Below are 26,833 nucleotides of genomic sequence, written 5' to 3' on the forward strand. Positions count from 1 at the left end.
TATTTCTATGAGGCCAGTGAATTCCAAATTCACCCACCAAATCATCAGGAGCTGTTTAAAAGCACAGAGCCCTATTCCTCTATGATGGCGATACAAAGCTATCTTTGAAAACTACTGTCTTGTGTAGTGGAAATGCCACAGGAGTAATTTAGACGAAAGGCAACACAGGCCTGAGCTACCAATGAAAAGAGTAATATTCAAGAAATCCTACAGCGGTAGACTCAGCTAAATTTCTCAACTGAATGTGAAGGTAATAGAAAGACAAAAGTAAAAGAACTATAAATTTACAGGAGACCAGAGGATGGCAGATGCTTTGAGAGTGGTAAATAAGTTGGAAGTTTACACTGGTTTGAAAATGAGAAAATGAGCTTCGATTCCTCATATTAAATGTCAGTTGTACGCTCAGATCTCATCAGATTTTGAGATTCACACATATAACTGAAAGATATATGTATTTTTTTGCAATATGTTCAGAGATTTTTTCTGTTAAAATTAAACAACTTAAAAACTACATATGATATCTGAGTGTATATACATGAATATATTTTATGTTTATATGAAGGTCTACCTTCCCTCATCCCCCAAGCCCAAGCCCACAAGAACACAGGCACTGTTGAAACGCAGAGGTAAAAGTTAAACTATATTGATTTCATCATTTACTTTTCTAGGAAAAAAAAAAATCTTATTTTAAACTAATTAGGCCAGTAAAACTACAAATGTCCTTAATTTCAAATATTTGTTACTTTCAAAGTTTAGTCTAATTTAAATTATTATCCTTCAAGTAAGTCTAGTAGAAGCTCTCTCTTCATAAATAAGGAAGGATCATTTATAAACAATATAAAACAGTCTAAGAAAAGCAAATATTTGCTTGGTAGTATACAATTTATGAATGTGAATTACCCTGTAATAAGGCTAAAACATATTAAAGGTATGGATCCTTTTGCGAAGGAATCTCTCTTTCAGAATACATTCCCATTACCCATTAGCCTAAGAAATTTGTTTTATCTGTATATTACTTATAAATTATGATAAATTAAAATAATATGTTTTAGGAAAATTTCAGTGTAGTGTGCTTGAGCAATTACATGAAACACAAAATAAGTGTACTAAGTGGTAAGTCTATATATGGTTGACAAACTTCAAGAGTTATAAGCAGAAACAGCCGAATTTGTTCCTGTGACTTGCTGGAGTTCACTGAAAAGACTATGGGAATTGTCTTCACCAAAATATGAAAGACTCACTTGGTTATCAGATGGACAAAAACATGTGTAAAGTATGAGAACAGTATCTAAGTTCATTCCGGTGCTCACAGTTTAATACATTTCCTATGATACGTGTTTTTCATATTGATTAGATCTTATTGATTATTCACAGATAGTCCTTGTATTTGATTAGTCTCAACACAACTAGCTTTTCTTATTTCCAACAGTTCCTTTCTTTATTAAGGATTCTCTATCCATCTTCACTGTGGTAGTTTCTTTTTGGCTCACAATCTCCTTGATCTCTCTCATAACATTTCATTAAGATTTCTTTTAAAGTTGTACAGAGATTTTATACATAGTTCCAAGATTCTTAAAATGTAAACTTTGAGTTAAGAAAATGAATGTTCAAAAGCACATAAAATTCTTTACATAAATAAGTGCTGGGCAAAGCACACACTTTCTATAAACACTCTTGTGAATTTCCAGACATTGGTGGAGTAATCCCATGAACACACCAGCTGAATCTCAGGAAACAGAGCATTTTGTAGGCAGGGAGATAATGCTGATTTACAGACTCATCAGATACTGGCTTATTATGCAAATTTATAAAATATTTGGCCTGTGCTCACGAAGTCTACAAAGATGTGAGAATTAAAGGCTAAATAAACATGACCTCTGCACATATCTGTGGAAAAGAAAATAGTTGAGATTACAGAGCATTAACTAAGTACCAGGCATTGTTGTGAGTGCTTTTACCCTCCCATCAATTCTAGGGGGTAAGCATGATTATTATTCCCAGTTTAGAAGAAGCTACTGAGGTAAGAGAATGATTAGCCAAAGTTCACACCATTAGCAGGTGTTGGAAACAGCAAGTGAACACAGGTAGTCTGGTTGGAGTCTATGCTTGTATTTATTATGCTATTATCACCACTCAAGGGAACATGGAGATACATATCCTCTGAAATATAAGTAGTATCGACACCAACATAATGTCAAAGCCATCTAATAGGCAGAGTGCACAGGAGTAATGTTACATGGTATCAAGTACATATTAGATATTCAAGTGAGACATGGTACTGCACTGAATAGTGTTATTGGGCAGTACACTCAAAGGAGATTTGTTCTATCAGATGTATTATGAAAGCACAAAATTTTAAATAACGAAATATGTACTGTGAGAGAATAAAAACAATCACTATATTTCTTATTTATTGTGAATATGAAAAATCAGAAAGTTGAAGTCTATTTGAGTACTCTTTCTTTGAAATTTTTTGAAATGTATTAGTTAGATTTTTTTTTTTTTAATACAGACTGGGGGATAGTCAAAAGGCTCAGCTATGTAACTTATCAAAGCCATAAATGGCATCTAATGAACTTATATATTCCAAAGTCTGTTTTATCCAACTCACTATACAAAATAATTTTTCATGACACCCAGCTAACAAGTTAGTAGATGGACTCTAAAATTTGTAAACATTTACAACAGCCAAGACATGGAAGCAACCTAAATGTCCGTCGACAGAGGAGTAGGTAAAGAAGATGTTGTACATATATACAATAGAATATTACTTAGCCATAAAAGAGAATGAAATAATACCATGTGCAGCAACATGGATGGACCTAGAGATTGTCATACTGAGTGAAGTAAGTCAGACAAAGAGAGATATCGCATGATAACGCTTATATGCGGAATCTAAAAAGAAATGATACAAATGAATGTATTTATAAAACAGAAACAGACTCACAGACTTAGAGAATGAACTTATGGTTACCGGCGGGGGTGGGGGGGGGGGAAGGGTGGAGGGAAGGGATAGTTAGGGAGCGGGGATTGACATGTACTCACTGCTATATTTAAAAAGTATAACAAACAAGAACCTACTGTATAGCACAGGGAACTCTGCTCAATGTTATGTGGCAGCCTGGATGGGAGGGGAGTCTGGGGGAGAATGGATACATGTATATGTATGGTTGAGTCGCTTTGCTGTGCACCTGAAACTATCACAACATTGTTAATCGGCTATACTCCAATATAAAATAAAAAGTTTAAAAAAATTAAAAGTAAAATTAGTAAACATTGACATGGTTATTCCAACTTCATCTCCAATGCTTTGCATCTAAGAAAATTGCTGTAGCAGGACTCCTAGAACTGACTTAATATAAAGTGACTACATGAATTCATATATCCTAATCTTGTATTGGGGTAGAAGGGCTGAGAAAGGTCTCCATGACTTATTTCTCTGCTCAGCAAAATAAAATATAAAGTTTTGTTCAAGTACCCCTTTATTGCACCTGGCCCATATTCTTCCTTTTTAGAATTAAAACAGCTGTATACAACTAGTCAAAATAAAACGAATATGTTCTTGCAAGGGACCTCCTCAAGATCTACAAATTAAAACAAAACAAACAAACAAAACAACGAAAGAAAAGAAAAAGAAACAAGATTTGAGGACACAATTCTGTTTTTTAAAGCATTATCAACTAATGGATGTGCTAAGCAATAACAGAGTCCTCTGAACTGTTCTCAAATTATAGTCCCTGAAACAGCAACACTGGCATCATCTGGGAACTTGTGAAAATTCAAAATTTCAAACTCATCCCAGACCTACTGGATCAGACACTCTGGGGTGTGTCTTTTAACAAGGCTCACAGGTGTTTCTGATACGGGCTAAAGTTTGAGAACCAGTGCTTCAGGATACTGCTACACAGGGTTTTTTGGACATGCGAGTCCAAAAACATGGGGAATGAAGGGTTTATGAATAAAGGCAAAATCTACAGTATGATCACCGCAGTGGATGGCTGTGGATCATGCAACTTAGTGAAACTGAGTTGGGAGAAGGGCAAGATCCCTAGAGCAGAGGAGGTGAAGGAACTGAGAGGCCAAAACCAGCATGCTGACGGGTCTCCTATGAGGATATGAAAATTACCAAAAGTATTTTTGTTTAAAATATTCTCTCAAGGATATAACTGAAACATTTTAGGGTGTTCTGTCCTCCCCATATTTAATAATTTTATCCTAAAATATCTTTTAGAAAAGATAGATTTTGAGAGTATAATTATTTTAATAAGATTCCATTTACTAATGGTTGCACTTAAAATGTTTAACCAACTTACTAGTTTTAAAAAGCAGTCTTCTTTCTAAAGCTCTTCTAATACTGCGTAAAATATCTTGAAAATCACTTACATTAATTATTACAACTTTACACATAAATGCTGGCTCACACCCTTTCCTTCTTATCTGATGTTCCTACAGAACTTATTTTTTAAAAAAGAGTGAAGATTTAAGTATGTGTATTCAAAAATGCTCACCACCAACACAAAAAATAAATGATTAGAGCCAATACCGATTTAGCATTTTTAAGAAGGGAAGGGAAATCATTCTTCTTGAACCCTAATTTAAATTTAGGTATCTCAACAGTACCCATCCAGCTGTCCTATGAATTCTCTGTCACAGAGGTGGTTGGTTTACATTCTCAACTGTGCTATTCAAGAAAACCAGGTTAGAGCCTAGTTGCTGTCAGTTGCTGATTCAGCTCAGTATGCTTTTACGTCTCACACTGCTATATTTACATGCAGTGTTTTCATTAAAATCCTACTCTTATTTTGTGCAGAAATTGTTGTCAAACTAAAAATAGCATTAAAAGTGAGGCTGGCACTACATGATAATTTGGACATCCTTCAAAAACGGCAAAATTTTAAGCCTCACATAATATCTAATAAATTCCAGATTGCTTTAGGAGTTTACTTTCATTTTATTTGTTTAATGTTGGTGCTTGCAATGATCTAAAAGCATACCATTATGATTGCACTCTATGAATAATACTAGTTATATCCTTGAGTGTATATTATTAATATTATCAGCTATATCCTCCAAATTTTCTTTTCTTTATTATTAAGAACACCACACTTTTTCTGTTATAATGAATTAAATCATAAAAGTTTTAAAACAATGTGTTTCTATAGCATAACAAATAAAAAAAAGGATACATTACTTACAGTTGTTCTGAGAAGTATAAAAAAATGAGTTTCTAGCACAAGGTTAATTCTTCCTTAAAAAGTTCCTTTTAAATGGCTATAGCAGTAAATGCTAATTGTATTCCAAAATCAACCCTCTATTTTCCTTTAAATAAGACGGAACCTGCTGAATTTTAGCTGGACAAATGGCCCCGAAGCTAAAGCCACACTTCCCAACATTCCTTGCAGCTAGGATAGCCAATGTAACAAAGATCTGGCCAAAAGGATGTATATATATATGATGTGTTCACATCCTTAAAAGAGAATGTCTTGACCTTGTTTTCCTCTTTCTGCAGGAAACACAGAGAGACGGTGAGTGTTGTTTATCATATAGATAACATACTTGGAGACAGAAGACCAATGGGATGTAAGGAACCTGGTCTGAACATACACATGTAGCAGAAGCAGCCTGTCCACAAAGCACCTACTGACTTGGACTTTTCCTTCAAAGAGAAACAATCATCTATCTTTATTCAAACACTGTTATTTTGGTCCTTGACAAAATAAAATATATATACATGTATAAAATAAAATATACACGTGTGCATGTGTGTACAAATGTGTTTGTGTTTACTTAAATATATATATTATGTATAGCATATGTTCTATTGAATATTCCTAAAAATTAAACAATGTCAAATTCTTTTCTGTGTGCTCCCAAATGCATTACTGTCTTTGCTACTTGCTCACAGGAAAACATGTATTCTAAAAAAACATATTAGGATTTGCAAAGGTTTATCATTTTAGCCAAAGGCTATGCTTGGTGGTGTTTTTAAACAGTTATCAAGAAATCACAGGAATTGTAATTAAACTAATATATTATAGCAACATAACATAATGTTAAGAACACAACCTCTATAGCCAGATTTCCTGGGTTTGAATCCCAGCTCTGCCAGCTATCAGCTAGCTATGTGACTTTGAGCAAATTATGTCATCTCTCTGTGCCTCAGTTCCTCATCTGAAAAAATGGGGATGATGATAATAGGACTTTCCCAACAGGGTTGTTATGAGGGTTAAATAAATTAATATTTGTAATATTTAAAATAGTAACTGGCACATAGTAAGGGCTATCCGATAAAGGAAAGAAAGAAAGGAAGCCTTTTACAAGGAACAAACCGGATTATATTTATAGCCTAGTTTAGGCTACAAATTCTGGATAGTCAATCACTGCATATTTTAAATTATGAAATTATTTTACGTACTGCATTTTTAAAAGAAGGTAAACAGAGAAAAAATATAGGAGAAAAGGAAGAAATCAACAGGTTTGCAGGGTTTTTTTTCCTTGTGCTTGTCTCTGAAGGTGACCTCTTTGGGAAACGTATGTTATTTGTTCTCTGAGCTGTGTATGATTAGTTTCTTCATCATACACAGACAAATTAGGAAGGCTGCTGTGGTGCCCAGAAATCATCTGTTAAACAAAGTCAAAATTAATGATAAAATTGAGTTCCCTTTGTATTTGATTTTCATCTATCTGTACTCAATTATAAACGAGCTATCAAAGAAAGCTACCCATTAGCTCTTAATTCATAATGACTCCAGAAAGCAATCCCTACACTGCCATTGATATCTCACCAACAACCTCCTATTCTCTGCAGGGCTTTAGCTGAAAATGAAAAGGGAAAACAAAACTACATAATCCAAGCAGCTCCTGATCCTGAGCCCTACCATGGAAAACTAGGAAATAAAGCTTAATATATGCAAGGTGTAATAGGTTTTCAACTATATATGTGAAAGAGACATTTGAACTATTTTTTCTTTCACCATAATTTATTGTGCCTTAAATAAAACAGTCATAATAGCAACAGTGCATCCCAGATTTCTATTTCATTGTGTCAAAAGCAAATATTCTTCAAAGTTAGAGAAAGCTTTCCATGAGGAATAAGTCTAAAACAGAGATGATATGTGCTTTATCCAGAGAGAAATAACATCTAATTATTTATTTGGGGTAAGAGTGACATCATCCCATAAGTGGACTTTTCTCTCTTCATAGTACTGATCTCAACGCCTAAACACTCTGACCTCTGGCACATCCCATAGTAAATCCATTCTGTAGCCTCCTAACTAACTGGTTCTGAACTATAAGGAAAAAGAATTAGGCATTGTCCATTTATTCATAGGTGATTTAAAGAAATATTAAAACAGATGTGAATCCTGATTTGAAATAATTCCCTGCCCTTATTCACAGATTTATGTACATTTAATTTATATTCTTCTTACTTCCAAAAAAAAGAAAAAAAGACTACTCACAATTTTAAAATATAATATATTTAAAAATAAAATGAGAAGAAAAAATCAGCAGTTACAATGAAAGTGGTCAGAAGGAGAGAAGGGCTGGAGGGCAAGGAGACGAGATAATGGTCTAGGACTGGAGCTGGATGGTTATTGCAAGTGTACAATTCACTTAATTTTCAGTGTTCTGACAGACAAGAGAAAGAGGCGAGGGGGAACCATAAGATAAAAATAAGCATTTCAAATCTTCAGGAGAAAGACGAACTTTTTTTCTAATATTAAGTTCTCTAAACAGTGACTCACAAGAATCTTTGTTTTAAAAGTAACATAGAAAATGCTAAAGACTCATTAAAACAAACTGATTTCCAGACCAATATTTGCTTACTTCAGTTATTTTGTTTGCTTGTTTTTAACCCTGGTATCAACAGCATTCCTCCTATAAACAGCAATTCTACAGGCTGAAGATGCCTAAACTTATAGAAAATTTAAAATTACTGAAACACACTTTATAAATTTCTTTCACTTTCTGTATAATGTGCATATGCAAAAATATTTCCAATAGTAGCAAGTGTACTTACCTAATGATCCCTAACCCTTTCATCCATGCAGTCAATAAACACTTATTGAATAGCTTCTATGAATCAGATATTACTAGGTTCCAGAGACACAAAGATGACCAAGACACTGACCCTGTCCTCAAAAAGTTCACACTCTAAAAATACATATCATCACAGTGAGTATAGTGGAAACAGGCTCTAGAGAGGCTTATGGCAGAAGGGATATTTGGTAAGTAGAAAGTGGCGTTCCGGATTATGAAAAACTTCACCAAAAATAAATGGCATATAAACTCTATATCAAAGACTAGGAGTTTGTCAGATTACTAAAATAGGGGAAAGCCATTCCACATAAAGGGATGCTGTCTTTGCATTTGCTGAGATATGACCAGAACAGCGTTTAAGCAACAGCAAGTAATTCAGTACGGACAGTATACCTTATTGTTATGGACTGAATGTTTGTGTCCCCGGCAAAATTTATGTGTTGAAACCCAACCCCCCAGTGTAATAGTACTAGGAGGTAGGGCCTTTGGGGGGTAATTAGCATTAGAATGAGATCAAGAGGGTGGAGCTCACAGGAATGGAATTAGTGCCCTTATTAAAGTCACTAAAGAGTTTGCTTCCTCTCTCTGCTCCCACCATGTGAAGAGACATTACCAATGAGAAGCTGGCAGTCAGAAAACAGCCCTCACTAGAATTCTACCAGGCTGGCACTCTGATCTCATACTTCCAGCCTCCAGAACTGGGAGAAATACATTTCTGTTGTTCATAAGGAGCCTAGGCTATGGTACTTTATTATAGCAGCCCAAACAGACTAAGACAAGGATAAAGACAAAGCTGGAGAGGAACCCAATGGCCAGGGCATGGAGGGCTTTGTATGGTAAGCTAAGGAGTATGGAATTCAGCCTAGAGGTCATTGTTGTTCAATTCTTTTAAAACAAAGAAATCATTATTTAGACATAAACATACATGGGAGCCCAACTATAAAACAGAAAAGGAATCTCCTTATTTCGGGTGAGTGCTAGCGAATCTGAAAACTGACCTGGTCAGCTTCTTGTCACACAGTTTGAAAACCCTGTCTATAACCAAATCAGGGGTGGGGAGAGTTTATCACAAAGGTTTTTAGTCAGAAGGATAACATGAGCAGATTTCAAATTTTAGAATGATGACTATGGCTCTAATATGAAAATGGATGGTGGGAAAATGAGAACCAAGGAGAAGATGATTTATGAGGGTAAGACCATTTCAAGAAAAGAGTAGTAAATGAAATCCTGTATTAGGACAGCGAATAGTGAAATTTTTAGAACATGAAGGATAAAGAGGAAATCCAAGTGACTACCAGGAGAAAGGGCTGATTACATACAAAGGAATAAAAATCAAATTATCAGGATTTTATCAGCAACACTGGATATAAGACAAAACCAGAAATATAAAATCCTAGACAAATACATAAGATCTCAAGTCATCACTAAAAGAATTTCTACAGGATGTGCCATAAGAAAAGAAAGTGTTAACAAGTAAGCTGCAAAAGCAATGATTTATGACAAGTTTGAGTTGGCAGGTGGTACACAGCAAAAGAATGTATTTTACCCATGACATAACTAGAAATGATCACTCAGGAACTGCAGAAGATTCAGATCCTATCACAGGCCATGACAGTAGAAATCATCTATAAATTTATATGAAATAGTAATATGAATATGTGGTTCAAATGATTCATAATGGTAAATGAGATTTATACTGCTTCATTCATAGGTCTTAAATTTAAATTATCATCATCCAGCTATTTGTACCATTTTACTTTATTTTTTATTAAATCAGAGTAGGAGAGGATAGAAAACAATGAATTGGAAGTGAGGATATAGGAAGAGAAGATGTACATGATAGTAAAGTTCTTCTTTCTAGGAATCTTTATGACATAAAAGAAAAAGAGAGAACATTCAGGATCCATTAACAGTGACTAATTTTTGTTAATTGATAATAAGAATACTTCAGCATTTTTATATGCTCTAGAAGAGAGAGAATGAACATTTCTGAGAAAAAAAAAAAAAGAGATCATTAAGGGTCAAAAAACACCACAGGTTAAAGAATAAACTGTTCATTTATTTTAATTATTGAGGTTTTTCTTAAAGTAAGAAATGTAGGATTTAAGAAAAAGCAAAACAGAATCTCTGTCAAAATTTAGCAGTTGTAGGGCCCTGCACGCTTTTAGAGTAAAATTTCCTAAAATAGATTCATTATTCCATTTAGTCTCCTTACACACGTGACATCTTCATAAGTCAATACAAGTCAAACTGACCACTGTCTCCCATATAGAATTGGTTAATTCCTGTGTAATCTTGCTTAACTTTATTTTCTTTTATTCTCTAATAGACCCCTGACAACCTATTCATTAATCTAATCCATTAACTCCTTCAAGACCAAGCTTAAAATGCATCTCTTTCCATAATCATTCCCTAACTAACTACTCAACCTTGACCTTTATTCTTCTCCATCTTTCCAGTTTCCTAAGAATCTATCTCTAATCCTTGTCCTCTCTCCCTATCTTCTTCTTTCTTGGGTCCCCTCTTAGCCCCATTAATATTTAACCAAAAATGAAAGGAACTAACAAATATAAAAAAGAAACAACCACATATTCTATGTACTTATTCTTACTTTCCTGTTATAAACCTCTCAAAAAAAATAAGCTTCTTCCTCTACTCCTTTACCAGCCACAGAATGCTCAAGTGACTCATTTGTTTATGGTGAGTTTTCTCCAAGTGGACAATAAATTCAAAGTGCAGGCATTTTGTCTTTTATTTCTTCACATACATCCAGGGAAAACAGTGCAATACGTCGAGTGCAGAAAATATAAAACTAAATATGTGCTAACTAAGATATTAAGAAAGAAAAAGTAAAATCTGATAAATTAATGTGGAGCATGCTCAAAATAGAAGGAAACACTCACACTTTCTACCTCACCCACCCTCTAGGCAAACAGAGTTATGCTAAATATTGGTAAAAAGACTGCTTTGGAAATTTACACATTTATTTTGTGTTTCCTGCCAACATTCTAGAGAGCTTCAGAAAAAAACAAAAGAAAAATGAATCAATTAAAAAGCCTTTATTCTCATCTACAGAGGAAGACCATTTCCTAGTATGTTATTTAGGTTCATTAACATTCATGGTGTATTTTGCAAACACAGAGAATTATAAGCTCTGTGGTAAAGGAAAGTGCATCTAATTCTACCTACACATTCTCCCACAATTAGATGTTTCAGGGTCTTAAAGGTTGATTAAGTTGAACCAGGTAACAAATGAAGTGAGTAAAGGATTTTCTGTGGGTCATAGAGAAGAAAATCTTTATCACATATAATAATATGTAAAGACACCACAAGCTAGAAATAATCAGTCTGACCAAAATTTTATAATCATGGCATACGATAAGAATGTAATACTCAACCGAGGCCCCAGAATTATAAAATATTCTTCTATCCGGTAGATGTATTTTTTTCTTCTTTCTTTTAAATACGGGGGTTTAAGAACTGTAATCAAAATAACAAACCTACCAAATTTCTGTTAAAATAAATAACAGCAAAGGAATACAAAAAGTATTAACAGGAAAGACAGAAAAGGAGGCAAGAAGAGAACAGAAATTTCAACAAATTTTTGGAACTTAGAAAGTAGTTGGAGTGGTAAGGACCTAAGTAGACAGGAAAAAATTAAAATCTGCTATTGCAGAGGAAAAACCTGAAGAGAGCTGGTCAGTTTGCTTCACAGAAGCCCTAGGAAACTTGGCATCTGGAGGCTTCTAGTACTATGGCAGAAGGTAAGATGCAGTGTTAAACAAGGGCACTGTAGGCTCTTCAGCAGAGCCTTTCCCTAACCCATACAGATAAACGTGTATTCCTCCAAAATGCCACCTCTCACCCCTCAAATGGGAGATCAGAGGTTCACTCTCTGAAAAACACTGAACTAGGAAGGCTCCAAGTTCAGAGACAATGAGCATAGCAAATGGCAGAGGTGAATCATATGGTTAAAAATAGGGGGATTCAGTGTTTTACTGAAAGTTGGGACCCTTATCTACTTTCCCTGTCCTTATGCATGGATGCCAGTAGCCACATAAAACTTCCTCCACTCCATACCCTTTCCACCCATCCCTTGTAAGAGACGGGAAGATTCACCTCTGGAAAAAATAAACGACCCCAGAGAAAAACTTTCACTTCTTTCCATCAATATAAAGGCTGTCTCACTTTCTGACTAACCAACAGTGAAGATCACCAGGAACAAAGCACACCAGAAACAGAATTTTCAATTGTCTTTTCCTAACTCATTCTAAAATATGATTATATTACCATGGATCACCAGGCATTTCAAGACAGCCTGCAACACAAAAGACAAGGGACTAAAAAAAAAAAAAAAAAAAAGCAAAAACACACAGGAAAAGAAAATCTGAAAGAAACAGTGAGGGGGTGGGGGAACAAGAAGAAAACTTGGGGAAAAAATAAAACATCTATAATACTTTCAAAAAGATAAAACTATCTTTGAATATTTAACAATGACAGAATCTACGCAAAAGGTAGACAACACAAGCATGTTACTAGAAATGTTTTTAATGTGATTACTAAAATAATGCAGTTGGAAGATAACTTCTCAAAATGGAACAGAAAGTCAAAATGATGGGGAACTTGACAAAAAGATAAGAAAATCTAGGAGATTCAATATCCAAATACTAGAATATCCTAAAACAGTTAACACAAAATGTGGAGAGAAGGAAATAGATGAAGAAATGACACAAGAAAATATTCCAGAAGTAAAGGATAAAGTGCTTATGAGATTAACCTTCTTAAGCAAATATGTAGATACTAATTTTTCAACATGCCACATCCCTGCCCAATGGCATCCTTCTGTCTAGCAATCTCATTCTAGCTCTCAATAACTAGTTTCACTTTACGTAATCAATCTGATCTCTTATTCTCTAAAACCCAAACTCTTTCCACAAACTTTGTATCTCCTTTCTATTCTCAGGGAAGGTCACTTCAATACTCAGCACCCTGAAAAATGGAGACAATAGTCCCCACACAAAAAAGCAAAAGCAATTATGGTATAAAATAATTTGTTAGACCTGAGACAAGGCTCAAGTTCTACTTCCTCTGTATCGCTTTTTTTTTTCCTTTTTCTCTCTGTGAACCCTTAGCCTGACCAGCAGTGTAGCACAATGGTTAGGACCATGGACTTTGCTATTAGACAAGCCTGAATTCAAGTCCAGGCAATACTGTCTACTTAACCTCTCTAAACTTCAGTGTACTCATCTATGAAATGAATATATAATAACCGTATTTTATCTCACAGTGTTACCGTGAGGATTAAATTAAATATGAATGTAAAATAATCTCTAATTTCTTTCATGTGTCTCATCTGAGAAAGCTGCAAATGTAGGTATTAAGTTCCATGACCCTTTTCTACCAATCAATTGTATAACATCTAAATATAATTCAGAAAGCAATATGATCTGCTCTGAACTGAACTGTGCCCCCCACCAAGTTCATATGTTGAAGCCCTAACCCCCACTGTGATGGTAGTTGGAGACAGGACATTTGGGAGATAATTAGGTTTAAATGAGGTCATGAGCATGGGGGCCTGATGATAGGATTAGTGCCATGTGAGTGCCATCTGTAAGCGAGGAAAAGAACTCACCGGCACTCAACCATGCTGGCTGATCTCAGACTTCCAGCCTCCAGAACTGTGAGAAATTAAATTTCTGTTGTTTAAGCCACCCACAGTATGGTATTTTGTTATCATAGCTCTAGATGATTAATACATGATCCTTCAAAAAGGTTAAAAGTCTGGTATCAGAAAACCTTTATCCTAGTCCATTTTGTTACTGATTTGGCAAGGAAAAGTTAAAGTACATAAACATCCTAAACTCTTAAAAGAAGACAATTTTAATTGCCATTGCTAGTCATATGGATATTAATAGGAATGATTTTTTAAAAAAAGAAGAAAATGGAAATCAGAAGAAAAGAAAGGAATTCTTCAGTTTGCCCCCAGCCCACCTTTCAAGTTCACTTTCCCCGACCTCTCACTTTTCCTGACGTGGGGTCTTTCACTGACCTCCTCACCTTATTACTTTACTTTTTAAATATTTGGTTTGGTAAACTCACTTAAAAACATGGAAAGGAGACATTTACATGACCATATAAGCAATGGGGTATCTTCTTCCAAAGTGTTCAATTAAAAAGACCAGGTATTTTGCAAAGAAAATAAAGCTATTATTTCAATTGTAGGTAATATTCTTTTTTGAGAATGGTTACCAGATAATTCGTAAGGGAAACATCCACAAGTGAGTTATAAAGGTCAATCCCTTGTGGAATGAAATAAATTTTCAAGTTCAATTTAAGACAAGATTTTTAATTACCAAGGTAGACTACCTAGGGACAATTTCAGATTGAAAGGCCAAAAACCTTAAGTTAGTTGATTTTTAATAGAGAATTTAACCCCAGCCCCCCCAAAGAAAATCTGATAAATCATTTCCCATAAGTGAAAAACTAATTATATCACCATATTGACATTATAATAGCATCTAAATGTTTCCTCAAAATTTGAAACATCTAAACACTATGAGTGATATTTTGGGCCTAAATATCCAGTAAATTTATCCTCACTGAAATCTTTAGAGAATAATAATGAAGAAAGATTACACAACAGTTGATTGATATTTTTTGAATGTTTACTGTTAGATATAGTTTTTTTTTAAAGTAAAAAGGTAATAGATGCTTTTTAAAAAAATTTTTTTTATTATTTCATTTCATCCAGGTCAAATGAATTTATGAAAAAAATCATAGTATAGTACATAGCATAGTGTTGAAAGCACCTTAGTCCATTTGGGCTGTTATAACACAATATCAGGGACTGAGTGGCTTACAAACAACAGAAATTGATTTCTCACAGTTCTGGAAGCTGGAAGTTCAAGATCAGCAGTCAGCATGGTCTGGTGCAGGCTCTTCTCCAGGCTGCAGAGTTCTTGTTGTATCTTCATGTGGTGAAAGGGGTTAGGGATCTCTCTGGAGTTTCTTTTTTAAGGCCACTAATCCTATTTGAAGGGCTATACCCTCATGATTTATGCACCTCTCAAAGCCCTACGTACTAGTACCATCACATCAGGAATTAGTATCTCAACATATGATTTGGGGGGAGGACACAAACATTCAGACCATAGGAGAAAATATAAAAGCTTTAGAGTTGGATGGGAGAGGCAAATGCCTATCATTATTAACTGTATATATTAATAATCACTCATTCCTAGTAATCATTTTTTCCCAATGTATAAAAACAACACATGAAAATTAATTCATTCACTGTATATAACAAAACAGAAACAGACTCGTGGATATAGAGAACAAACTAGTGGTTACCAGTAGGGAGAGCATAGGAGGGAGGGGGAAAATAGAAGTAAGGGATTAAAAGATACAAAATACTACTTATAAAATAGATAAGCAACAAGGGTATATTGCATAGCACAAGGAAATATAGCCATTGTTTTGTAACAAACTTAAATGGAATATAATCTATAAAAATACTGAATCACTATGTTGTACACCTGAAACTAATATAATATTGTAAATCAACTATCCTTCAATTTTAAAAACTGTAAAAAATTAATTCATTCACCCACCATTTAATGCAAAGAGTAGGTAATTGGAGCCCATAAAATTTTCTAATTTAAGAAGACAACAAAATTTCTGCAGCACTTTAAAAAACTGGAAATTTCAATTCTTAAAAACAAAATATAACAAAACAAATGGCCAAAAGACCTAAAGCAACAATGAAATCAGTACTATAGTAGTAGCCTCGCTTCACAGTTTCCTAAAATCAGGACTTACAGACCATAGAAAAATCAAGCTCTTTGGTTTATTCCTTCAAAGATTGGGCCTAAAAATGGCTTTAACATTCAATAAATATTTTTTGAGTGCCTACTCTGTGCCAGGCACTCTGCTAAGAATTGAAAACATACAGTATTAGCAAACAGAACAGCAAAGGCCCCTGCTCTCGTGAAGCTTATACTGACTTGGAAAAGGGATTATATATATTAAATTTAAATCCCTCTTATTGTATACTGTAGCTACTTTTTCTTCTTTTCACTTCAGATTAAGGAGAACCTTGGCTGCCATCCCATATAAAAATGTCTCTTTATTCCAGACAATATGCTCGTCTGGTAACTATATTATGTGAGGCAATATTTCAGCATTTTCAGGTACACTTATAATTTCATTATTTGTAAAAAACTGCAAAACAAACATACAACGCATTTTTTATTTTAAATATACTTTAAGTAACTCTGGTTAATACTGTTAAATAACAAATGCCAATAAAAATATAATTCATTTACAGAATCTATCATGAAAAATGCTATGAATGCTATCACACGTCCAAGGAAGGGAAAGAGATACAAGGGACATGGAAATATTATATAATTATATGAGCATGGGCTAAAATCAAGTAAATGTTGAAGGATTTAGATCGCCTCACATGTAATCAAATCTGTGATAGGTATTCCAGACGTTGGGACCCATCCTTCAAGCCTCCCTTGAGGAGACAGAAGAGGGCAGCTGTGTTGGCTCTGCACACCCTAAATGCAGAGCTGCATGGTCAGCCAAAGCAGAGGGGAAGGAGAGGACAGGCAGGCCCCTAGGCTAATCCAAGGAGAACAGGAGAAGCAACAGCCCTGATATCAAAGAGCAGAAAGAGATCAAGAAAATCATATCCTCAAAAGGCATGGGTCTCCAACACAGCCTCCTGCATTTATGTGGCTCATCACAGAGTCAATTATAACAAGTCTGTCTCTACAGGTAAAAATTCTCTGCCCGGCTGACTTGAAGACAGGTTTCATTTTTTTTTTTTTAATCAAACTTTCTGTTTTCCAGGCTAAACTTTTGCAATTATTCAGTGATCCTTCTATAAGGTTTCCAAAGTTGATAATAATACAACTACTAAGTTCAGTACCTTACCAACCAAACAATTCCAGTCTAACACATTTCAATTTGCGATGACTTCTCTTAAATTTTCCTCTATTTAAAAATTTACACTGTTTCTCCCATTATTATCATGCATCAGTTTACATTTTAATAGCTTAAATCAAACTTTTCAAACAGGACAAAAAGAAAATAGTAAGTTCAAATGAAAACAGGAGGGAGGAAAGTACCTTTAATTTGGATCCATGAGGTACTAGGACAGATCTATTCTGCTTTGGTGGGATATATAGCTCCCATTTTCCAAAATCCAGTTTTTTATATGGGTATGCAAATGGATTCCAATCATCTGAAAAAATAAAGAGGATCAATTAACAATAGCATTATAGGACTAATATTCAAGAAATTTCAATCGAAGTATAATATACTGCCTACTTATATAGAATCAAATTGCCTAAAAAACATTGTTTTCTAAGGTACTAAACAAAATACTCTACTAGTCATTTAGAAAAAGCAGGTTATGCTTAACTTATTTTTTAAAAAACATATTTGAAAATTTGCCTTTTGCATCTTAAAATTAAAGATTACAACACACTTTCCATTGTACTTTCAACTCTATTACTTCTATCAATAAATAGAATGATGGGTCCTTTTTTAAGAAACACCATCAACAAAGGGAGATAATATGAAAAAAACAGAAACGCATTCTAGGCAACTAGATAAAATACATATTATGGTAGAAAAAAAATGGTGAAAAATTATTAAAATCATATTACCCAAATCCACAAGTATGTGATAGAACTGGGTTAAAACCTAAAGAAAAGCCTCAAGCAAGAAAGGTAGAAGGTTATAAACTACAAGAGGCAAAGGAGAGGTGGACTGCAGATGCTGAAAGAAAGCCAAAATGAACCATGACAGACCCATGGACACATAGAAATTTAACATGTAATAGAGGTGGCATTAAAAATCAGTGAGTAAAGGACACACTGCTTAATAAGTGGTGCTGGGACAATTGGTGATCCTTACGGAAAAAAAATGAAATGGATCTCTACCAATAATATTACTGAAGAATCATTTGAACATAGATTAATGTTTAAATATGATAGACGGAACGACAAAATGCTTAGAAGAAAATACAGGAAAAGATATTTATAATCTTGGGTTTAAAAGTGTTTCTTAGACAAGATACATACATGTACACACACATACACGTACATACAAAACCTTAAGGAAAAGCCTAATAAATTTGACCACAAAAATTATAGACTTATCTTCATACATAGATAGATAGATAGACAGAATGACAAGACAAGCTACCAACCGGGAGAATACATTTGTAATGAACATACCAAGAAAGAGCGTCCAAAATATGTGAAGATCTATAAATCAATGAGAAAAAAAAAAACAGACCAATAGAAAAATCAACAAAGATATTCAAGGGAGGACATATGAATGGCCAATAAACATACATAATGATGCTCAAGCTCACTCATAATTAAGGAAACACAGATTAAAACAACAGTGAGATGTCATTTCCCACCCACTGGATTAGCAAAAATTAAAAGTTTGAAAATATCAAGTAGTCAGCAAGGATACAAAATAACACTGCAGCTGAGGGTGCAAACTGGTAAAACAATTTGGCATTACATAGCAAAGTTGAAGCTATGTTAACTCTGGGGTCTAACAATCCTACTCCTAGGTAATACCCTAGGGAAATTCTCACAAATGGTCACAAGAAAATATTCAAAGATGTTCACTGAAGAATTGCTTGCAATAGCAAAAAATGGAAGCCATTGAAAGTTAAATCAGCCACAAAATGGGTAAATACATCATGGTGTAATTAAATAGGATGTTATATAATGCTATAAACTGTTTGGATTAAATATTCAATATATAGGAATAGGTAAAACATTAAAGTTCATTTTAAAGGTGTACAGAAATACCATTAATGTAAAGTTCAAAAAATATGCAAAATAGTATTATATAACATTGATACATACATATGTAGTAAAAATATCAAAAGAAAAATAAGAATGACAAACATCAAATTCTATTGTGATTTCCACTGGGTAGAGGAAAGGGAACACAGGAAGTTTTAATAATATCTGTAAGGTTTTATTTTTTAAGGTAGGTGGTGTACACAGAGATGCTTATTACATTTTCCCCTATTTGTTTATGCCTAAAGGATTTCACTGTTTAAAAAAAACTTAAGCCCCTGTGATGCTATGCACTATAGTGCTATGAAATTAGATTCTCAATTAAGGAGATAAGAAGAACACCAAGAAGCTTGTTTTATGCTATGATTTATTCTTTTAGACACCAATACTTTCACCACATTAGCCTTAAGGTTTTTCACTCTCAGCCAGTCTGAATGTTATGGGTAGAGTGGGGGTAAGAAACAACATGTAAATAAAGGTCCTTCTAAACATTTTTCTACTCCCCATCAGAAGACAGTCAGAAAATATCTAAAGGCGGTTTATCTTCAGGAACCGCTCAACAAGCTCTGTGTTACTACATTCTCCTGCCCCTAAAACATCAAATACATCTCACTTGTTTATGATGTGACATTCCTTTACCAAAGCAAAGAATTTAGGGCATAATTAGAGAGAAGGAAAAAAGCTTGAAATATGAGGATCTAGGTAGTGTAACACTTTATACATTTACTGAATTTCTTTTTAAGCTAATCATTTAAGACAATTAATAAATTAAGACAAGCAGCAGATCTTTTCCTGGTTAGTTAGATTTGAAAATAAAGGGTACAGTTCATTAGTTCATTCATTCATTCATTCATTCAATATGCACTGAGCGGTTAATGTAGGCCCTGCTCTACACCAAACTGAAAATTAGGGTTCAGAATGACATTCAGATTTCATCCAGAAAAGGTTAAACTGAGTAACAGTACACCAAAACGAAGAGTAAAATATAAAATATAGGATCCTCTAAACATTCAACTATAAATAAGACTGTTACTTTGAAAGTGAAACTTCAATTATATGGGAAATTTTCTTATGCAGATTTACTTAAAAGCTGTTTTCAATAATGTAAAAATAAATGTGGTTTTGAATATTAGTTTTTGAATATCAGTTGAAATAGTTCTTCAGCTTGCAGTCACTTGAGTTTTAAGATCTGTTTAAACAGGTAATGTTTTAATATTTGTATAAAGAAAAATATTTTTACTGAATCACATTTCTCCTTTCATAGTGTCTTAGAGACACTAACACACATGCTGACTATTTCTAATCCTACACTGTAAAAAATGTTTTTTCTATCATTTTCAAGAGCTTCATTTCATTAGCACACCTCCTCTTTATGGAAATCCTGGTGTTAACTTCCACTACACATACATTTTTCTTGCTGAACTCCAATCTTCAAAGAAAAATTTGGAACATCTTCACATATGCTCCCAAAGAAAATCCATCTACCAACCATCATAAGCAATGCAGACTATACTAAAGGTTTCATAAGGGAGAGAGAGGGGAAGGTCTGCAAGGGGCGTACATACATGAAACAACTTGAGATTTTTGCATTGGACAACTGTCTCCCACATAAATCCCTCTTCAGCCATACCACCACCAGTCTTTTATCTCCTTGATTCCTTCTCCAATCAGTGCTCAGCCCTGAATTTTCCTTACTCTTCTTCCTTCATTAAATACTATTGCTTCTTTCCATTTGAAAAATGGGCACCAACCAAACTAACCACTTCTACTGTACTGCAGGCATATGAAAGATTTTTTTCTAATAAAACCAGTTTATCCCTAAAATTGCTTTCTAAAAATAGCTAATAAGATGAGCTTTATTCTACAGGATACAGATATCTAAGGTCCAGGAACAGAATAGTCAGAAAAATCATTGGATTTGGATCTGTTCTCATAAACTTAACATTAAGCCCTTAGTTAAGAAAGAAGGAACTACCATTAAGGTATATTTAGGTATGACTGTGGGAACTAATTGTGGAAGTACACAATTAAAAATAAGTAAATAAAAATTAAACATCCAATGATTGGTGTAAAAATATTAAACAAAAGTGAATGTTTTGTTTTTAAATGAAATTTTTTTTAGAAAACCACAGAAGGCCAAATAATAAGAGATCAAAGATACGTTTTGGGGGAATTTAAATCTTAAGTGTCATGAGACTTTATTCCTGAAAATAACTGAAAGTAAAGTAATATTAATAATGATAAATGGTTCTAAGGCATATTAGATATATCTAAAGTGCATACTTTTAGAGCCAGATTATTCATATTTCATTTTAATCTTCCATGACTTTATATCCTGAATCTACAAGATAGAATTAATTTTAATTAAGTACTTAATGCAAATAGTTTGTATCTCTATGTAGGCCTCAGGACAGGACCAAAAATATCCTATCACCACCTGTGACAATTATTTGTTTCTCTATCACACCCAGAACTACACATTGAGAGTTCTGTAGTTCAGTGATTCTCAAGCTTTAGCTCACATCAGAATCACTTGTTAAAGCAGACTGGGCTGATTAAAACAGACTGTTGGGCCCCACCCTCAGAGTTTTTTGATTCAATATATCTGAAATATGGCCTAATAATCCGCATGTCTAACGAGTCCCTACGTGATGTTGATGCTGCTTGCAGAGGGACCACGTTGAGAATCAACTTCCTGGTTCGACGGCTGACTTCAGGTGTTCTCTGCTCATAGCTTTGTGAGTGATGTTCTAGATTAGATTAGATTTATAGATTACCAAATAATGTTCCAAGTCAGTAGCTCAAGGAAATTCTGAAATAGAAATTATCACTAATAATCCCTCAAGGCAAATACTACTCACAGGAAATTTAGGATTTAGAATTTGGGATTCACTAGGGTTGTAAAGCCCAGAAGGATGACCAGTGAGGTGAAGATTACAGAACAGACCTGAGATATTAAGGAATCCGAATGTGTCAGTGTGAGGAAACAAAAATTTACAATTTGAACATTAAAAGATAACATATATTAAGACCAATATTCAATATGCTGCTATAAGTGTCTACAGAAAATGTTTCTTATAATATTCTCACCAATAGATTGCATGGTTAAAAAGTACAGGCCACTTTGATCAGAAAATGAATATAAATTTGAAGGCTTCTACCTAGAAAAGTAACATTAAAATTTTGAAGTGTTAACATTTTAACTCATCTTCCTTTCTGTGTGTCATTTCCTGACATAACCTAGACATTGTTAGGCTCAAGGATGAGGTACCCCTAAAGCAATGTGTGCTTATTATTCTAGTCTTGGTGTTTTAAGAACATGTTTCCTGCTTGCATAAATTATTTTATTAAAACATTTTCTAAGACTTTCGATGATTATCAAGTTTGAATAACCTAACACAGTTTTTTTTGTTTTGTTTTTTAATTTATTTATTTTATTTATTTATTTTTGGCTGTGTTGGGTCTTCGTTTCTGTGCAAGGGCTTTCTCTAGTTGCGGTGAGCGGGGGCCACTCTTCATCGCAGTGCGCGGGTCTCTCACTGTCGCGGCTTCTCTTGTTGCGGAGCACAAGCTCCAGACGTGCAGGCTCAGTAGTTGTGGCTCACGGGCCTAGTTGCTCCGCAGCATGTGGGATCTTCCCAGACCAGGGCTCGAACCCGTGTCCCCTGCATTGGCAGGCAGATTCTCAACCACTGCGCCACCAGGGAAGCCCCTGACACAGTTTAAAAGCAAACATTTAAATAAGTATTTTATTACTAACAGGCTGAAATTCATCATCATATTTTATAATGCAAAAGATTCTATTTGTCCATAGACTCAAAACCTGCAGACAAATTTAAATCGAGATATGGAAAAGAAACGATGTGTGATGCGCAATTTAATATGAACTGCAAACACACATTCGGCACAGGCGATCAAACATTAACTAAGGTCACTGCATCAGGCACACAGACTCTATATTATCTCAAGCCCAACAACCTTTCTTTTTCTAATGTAATAATCCTCACATAAAATTCTTAAATGTCAGCCTCCTTCAAATATTCCCAAACTCTTTAACTCACAGTAAAGTATTTCTCTTCATCAGGACTTAGCCACCTCATTTCTGTAGAGTTTCTGCGTTTAATATATATATTCCTTACGCATGGTTGAAATGGTCCCAACTTACTATGTAGAACCACACCTTTGATGAAGATGCCAATGTGCTGAAGAATGTGGTCCATACTTGGGCCAACCCCTGCCATAAGCAGGCTTCACTGAGCTAGTGAAGTAAGGTCCCTGTTGGATGTGGCAGATCTAATATCAGATCTAATACAAGGCCAGTACTGGCCTATATGGCAGATGTCAGTCACCTCTTATCTGAGTGGATATCCTTACATCATAAGTTATTAAATATTTGGAATATCACCTCCTTAAAGCAAGTAAACACCCTTCCTCATCATACAATGTTGTTTAATTGTTTCAAGCTTCGTATCATTCAGAGTTTACATAGATTTATAATGCAAAGTTGGCTTGTCATGATGGAAGTTTTGGGACTTCTCTCATGTCAAGGAAGCATCCAGTCTGTTTCCAAGAAGTCATAAGATCCAGAACTGGAACCTCCTATGGCATTGCCCTTACCCAGAATTATGGAAGGACCACACAATTTTTGGAGGTGGAGAACAGCAGTCCTGACATATAACCCTGTGCTTTTTGATCACCTTCTCTTTTTCCCCTCCAGATAATTCTTCTCCTCAGATGGTTACTTGAGAATCATCAAATTTCTGCTGGAAGATAGTACCCTGGAAATAACCTTAAGACCTCCAGCATTACTTCTTAGGGAAAACTGCTCTTAAAATACATTAGTTTAGGAGAGTTGTGGTTTTCAAGAACAAAATCTAGAGTATGTCAGAATGCCAGTAACTTCAGAACCAATGGGATGCTAATATCGTTTTAAAGAACAATATGCTCAGTCCTATGATATGTAGCTTTCTGGAAATTAGGGAACAAATTAAATAACCTAGAGTTTCACTCACTAAATTGTTCTTAAAGGCATGCATAGAAGAAACGTTCTCGGTGACCAAAAAAAAAAGTGTGGCAAAAGTGACTTTAAATAGAATTAACTATGTGTCTTTATTATAGGAATAGTATCTATATTATGATACTTTTATGAAAGAAAGGGAATGATAAATGAATATACAGTTGGCCCTCCATATCGGAGAGTTCCATATCCACAGATTCAACCAAACATGAATCAAAAATATTAGGGGAAAAATTCCAGAAAGTTCCAAAAAGCAAAACTTTACTTTACTATGTACTGCCAAATATTTACATAGCATTTACATTGTATTTACAACTATTTACATAGCATTTACATGGTATTAAGTATTATAAGTAATCTAGAGATGATTTAAAGAATACAGGAGGATGTGCATAAGTTATATGCAATACTACATCATTTTTAAGGGACTTGAGCATCATCAGATTTTGGTATTTGCAGGTGGGGGAGGTCCCAGAACCAATCCACCAAAGACTGAAGGATGACTGTATGTAGTCACCTATGATTTCAAAAAGCATGAAGATAGAACCCAAAAAGCGAAGAGAAATGATTATGTATATGAAGAGGGAAAACACAGATTAGTTTTGTAGGACTCTACCTTGCTTTATTTTGACTATAAGACCAGGTAAACAATTCATAAAATTAGAAAATTTAATAAGTCAAAAAGAGGGGAAAATAAGAAAAAAAAAAAAAGTCTCTTAAAATGGAAACAAACTGAACCTGTGTGATGGAATGTGCAGATGGGGACTTTGGGAGGTAGTTAGGTTATGAGGGTAGAATCCTCATGAATGGGGTTAGTGTCTTTATAAAAGAAATCCCAGAGAGATCACTCCTGCATTCCACCAGGTGAGGGCTGCGGTCTATGAATCAGGACTTGATCTTGGACTTCCCAGCCTCCAGAACTGTGAGAAATCAATTTCTTTTGTTTATAAGCCACCCAGCCTGTAATTTTTTGTTATAGCACCCTGAACAGACTAAGACAAAGCTCATCTCTACTTTTCCGTATAATAGGAAATTTCCATAACAAAATTGTAAAAACTATGTTATGAGGTCTCTGTGAACAAATACTTGTCCAAAACTCTTTCCTTGCTATCAATTGTAAAAAGTGATCTTATCAGCCAAAGAGTGTAAGATTTTATTTTATTTAAGGTTTTAAACACAGATTAACAAACTGCTTTCTGGATAAGAAGTTGCAGTTCATACTCCCACCAGCAGCATATGAGAATTGTCAACTATCCATATCCTCATCAACACCGGAGATTATCATTTTAATAACAAGGCATGCCTCCCTTGTTCAACCAGGGTTCGCTAAGAGAATTAAGTTCGAATGCCCTACAGATCCATTGTGTGCAATAAATTAACTTCTCTTCAATGCATCTTAGAATAGTACCTGTATGTACTACACTTGGGAGAATTTAGAAAATAGGCATTCAAATAATTTTCTGTGTTCTGTGGATCAGATTCGGAACCAGCATGAGAAAAGTTGCCTCTCCTTATTGTCCTAGCTGTAACAGATAGCTTTGATACACAGTGTTTTCATTTCTTTCCAAAGCAGGTTATAATTATAACTTCTTATATTCTCTTTAATCCTATTTTTATTTGGGAGAAATTGAGTAGTGGGTATTATATTTTATTTTAAACTTTTTCGTTTAGTTCTAGTTTTACTGAACTGAATATAATAATGTGGTGCCCTTTATGGTCTAATACAGTGGTAACCAATCCAGTTATTTATTTACCAATCTATTTATTTTTAGCAGTATAAACCATTCAATTATCTCAAAATAGATTTTATGAAGGACTCCAGCATAGAAACTATACAAAACATGTAAAAAAGCAAAGCGGCTTTGCTTGAAGTGCCCCTACCTACCTAAACCCTCATCCTCACCTCTTTCTCTCCCTTTCAGAGCCTACCACTCAGAACTCAGTTCTAAAAAGTGCTCCAGTGTATGATCTACCTTTGCAGATCTTCCATAGATCCTTAAAATGTGTCATTTCTTTTTTTTTAATTCTCCATTTAATTTTAGTTTACTTCATCCACGACACGTTAAGAACATGTTAAATTATATCATGACAATTGGATCTGAAAATTTATTCAATTTCTAACAATTCTTGCCATCTACACTTGACCAAAAGTAAATGTTATTTGGGACTTAAGGATAAAAGCATTTATCACTGCTGTGACTTACATTACTGATCTCTGTGCCATTTTATCTGGTTTGTTTTTGGTCTGGATTTGACTCCTTTTATTTTATAATCTTTCAGTGACAGTAAAGCAGAGAGAAACTAATGGTTAAAGCCGAGAAGAGGTACATTATTTGCTTAGAAAGAATGCAGAACAGGACAAAATAGGAAGGGGAAAGAATGGGAGAGAGGTACTAATGCAATATGGTCAATCATCAGAGGAAGGCATCCCATGTGCCAAGAAGGGTTCTCAATTATGTTTTAACCGGCTAGTACATTGAACTGTATCCCTCCATGTCAGCAAACATCTGGAGCTTAGTTGGAGGACTCTTACAGCACGTACTCCAGTTCATCCATTATATCACTATTGACTGCAATTTAATCTATTTATGACTCCCCCGAAGTCATAAATTTGATTTGACTTTAGGACTCTTCTCTACACCCTAAAACACAATCTTTCATCTTAAGATGTTCCACTTGAACCAGTCCCTGCTGTGAGGGCATGGGAGGGGCCTATAGTAATCAGGAAAGCAATTATATAGATCTCCCTGATAACCCTATAGCCACTTATGAAAATATTTCAATGAAAGTAAAATAATATTTTCTAACATGGCTAGCAATGTAACAGAAGTAAACCCATGTGTCAATGGTCAATTGATTTTCAACAAGGGTGACCAAGACCATTCAATGGGGAAAAAATAGTCTTTTCAACAAATAGTGCTAGGACAACTAGATC

At 34.5% G+C, this 26,833-nt stretch overlaps 1 protein-coding gene across 1 annotated transcript in view; it reads right to left on the minus strand.

Moving 5' to 3' along the window:
* GBE1 (1,4-alpha-glucan branching enzyme 1) overlaps positions 1 to 26,833 on the minus strand; it is a 288,440-nt gene that overhangs the window by 160,923 nt on the left and 100,684 nt on the right. Inside the window, exon 3 of the mRNA XM_061192975.1 lies at positions 17,178 to 17,293. Within this exon, the coding sequence (XP_061048958.1) occupies positions 17,178 to 17,293 (116 nt within the window). The remainder of the gene's footprint in view (positions 1 to 17,177; positions 17,294 to 26,833) is intronic.

Source organism: Eubalaena glacialis, chromosome 6 (genome assembly GCF_028564815.1).
Source record: "Eubalaena glacialis isolate mEubGla1 chromosome 6, mEubGla1.1.hap2.+ XY, whole genome shotgun sequence".
Lineage (NCBI taxonomy): Eukaryota > Metazoa > Chordata > Mammalia > Artiodactyla > Balaenidae > Eubalaena > Eubalaena glacialis.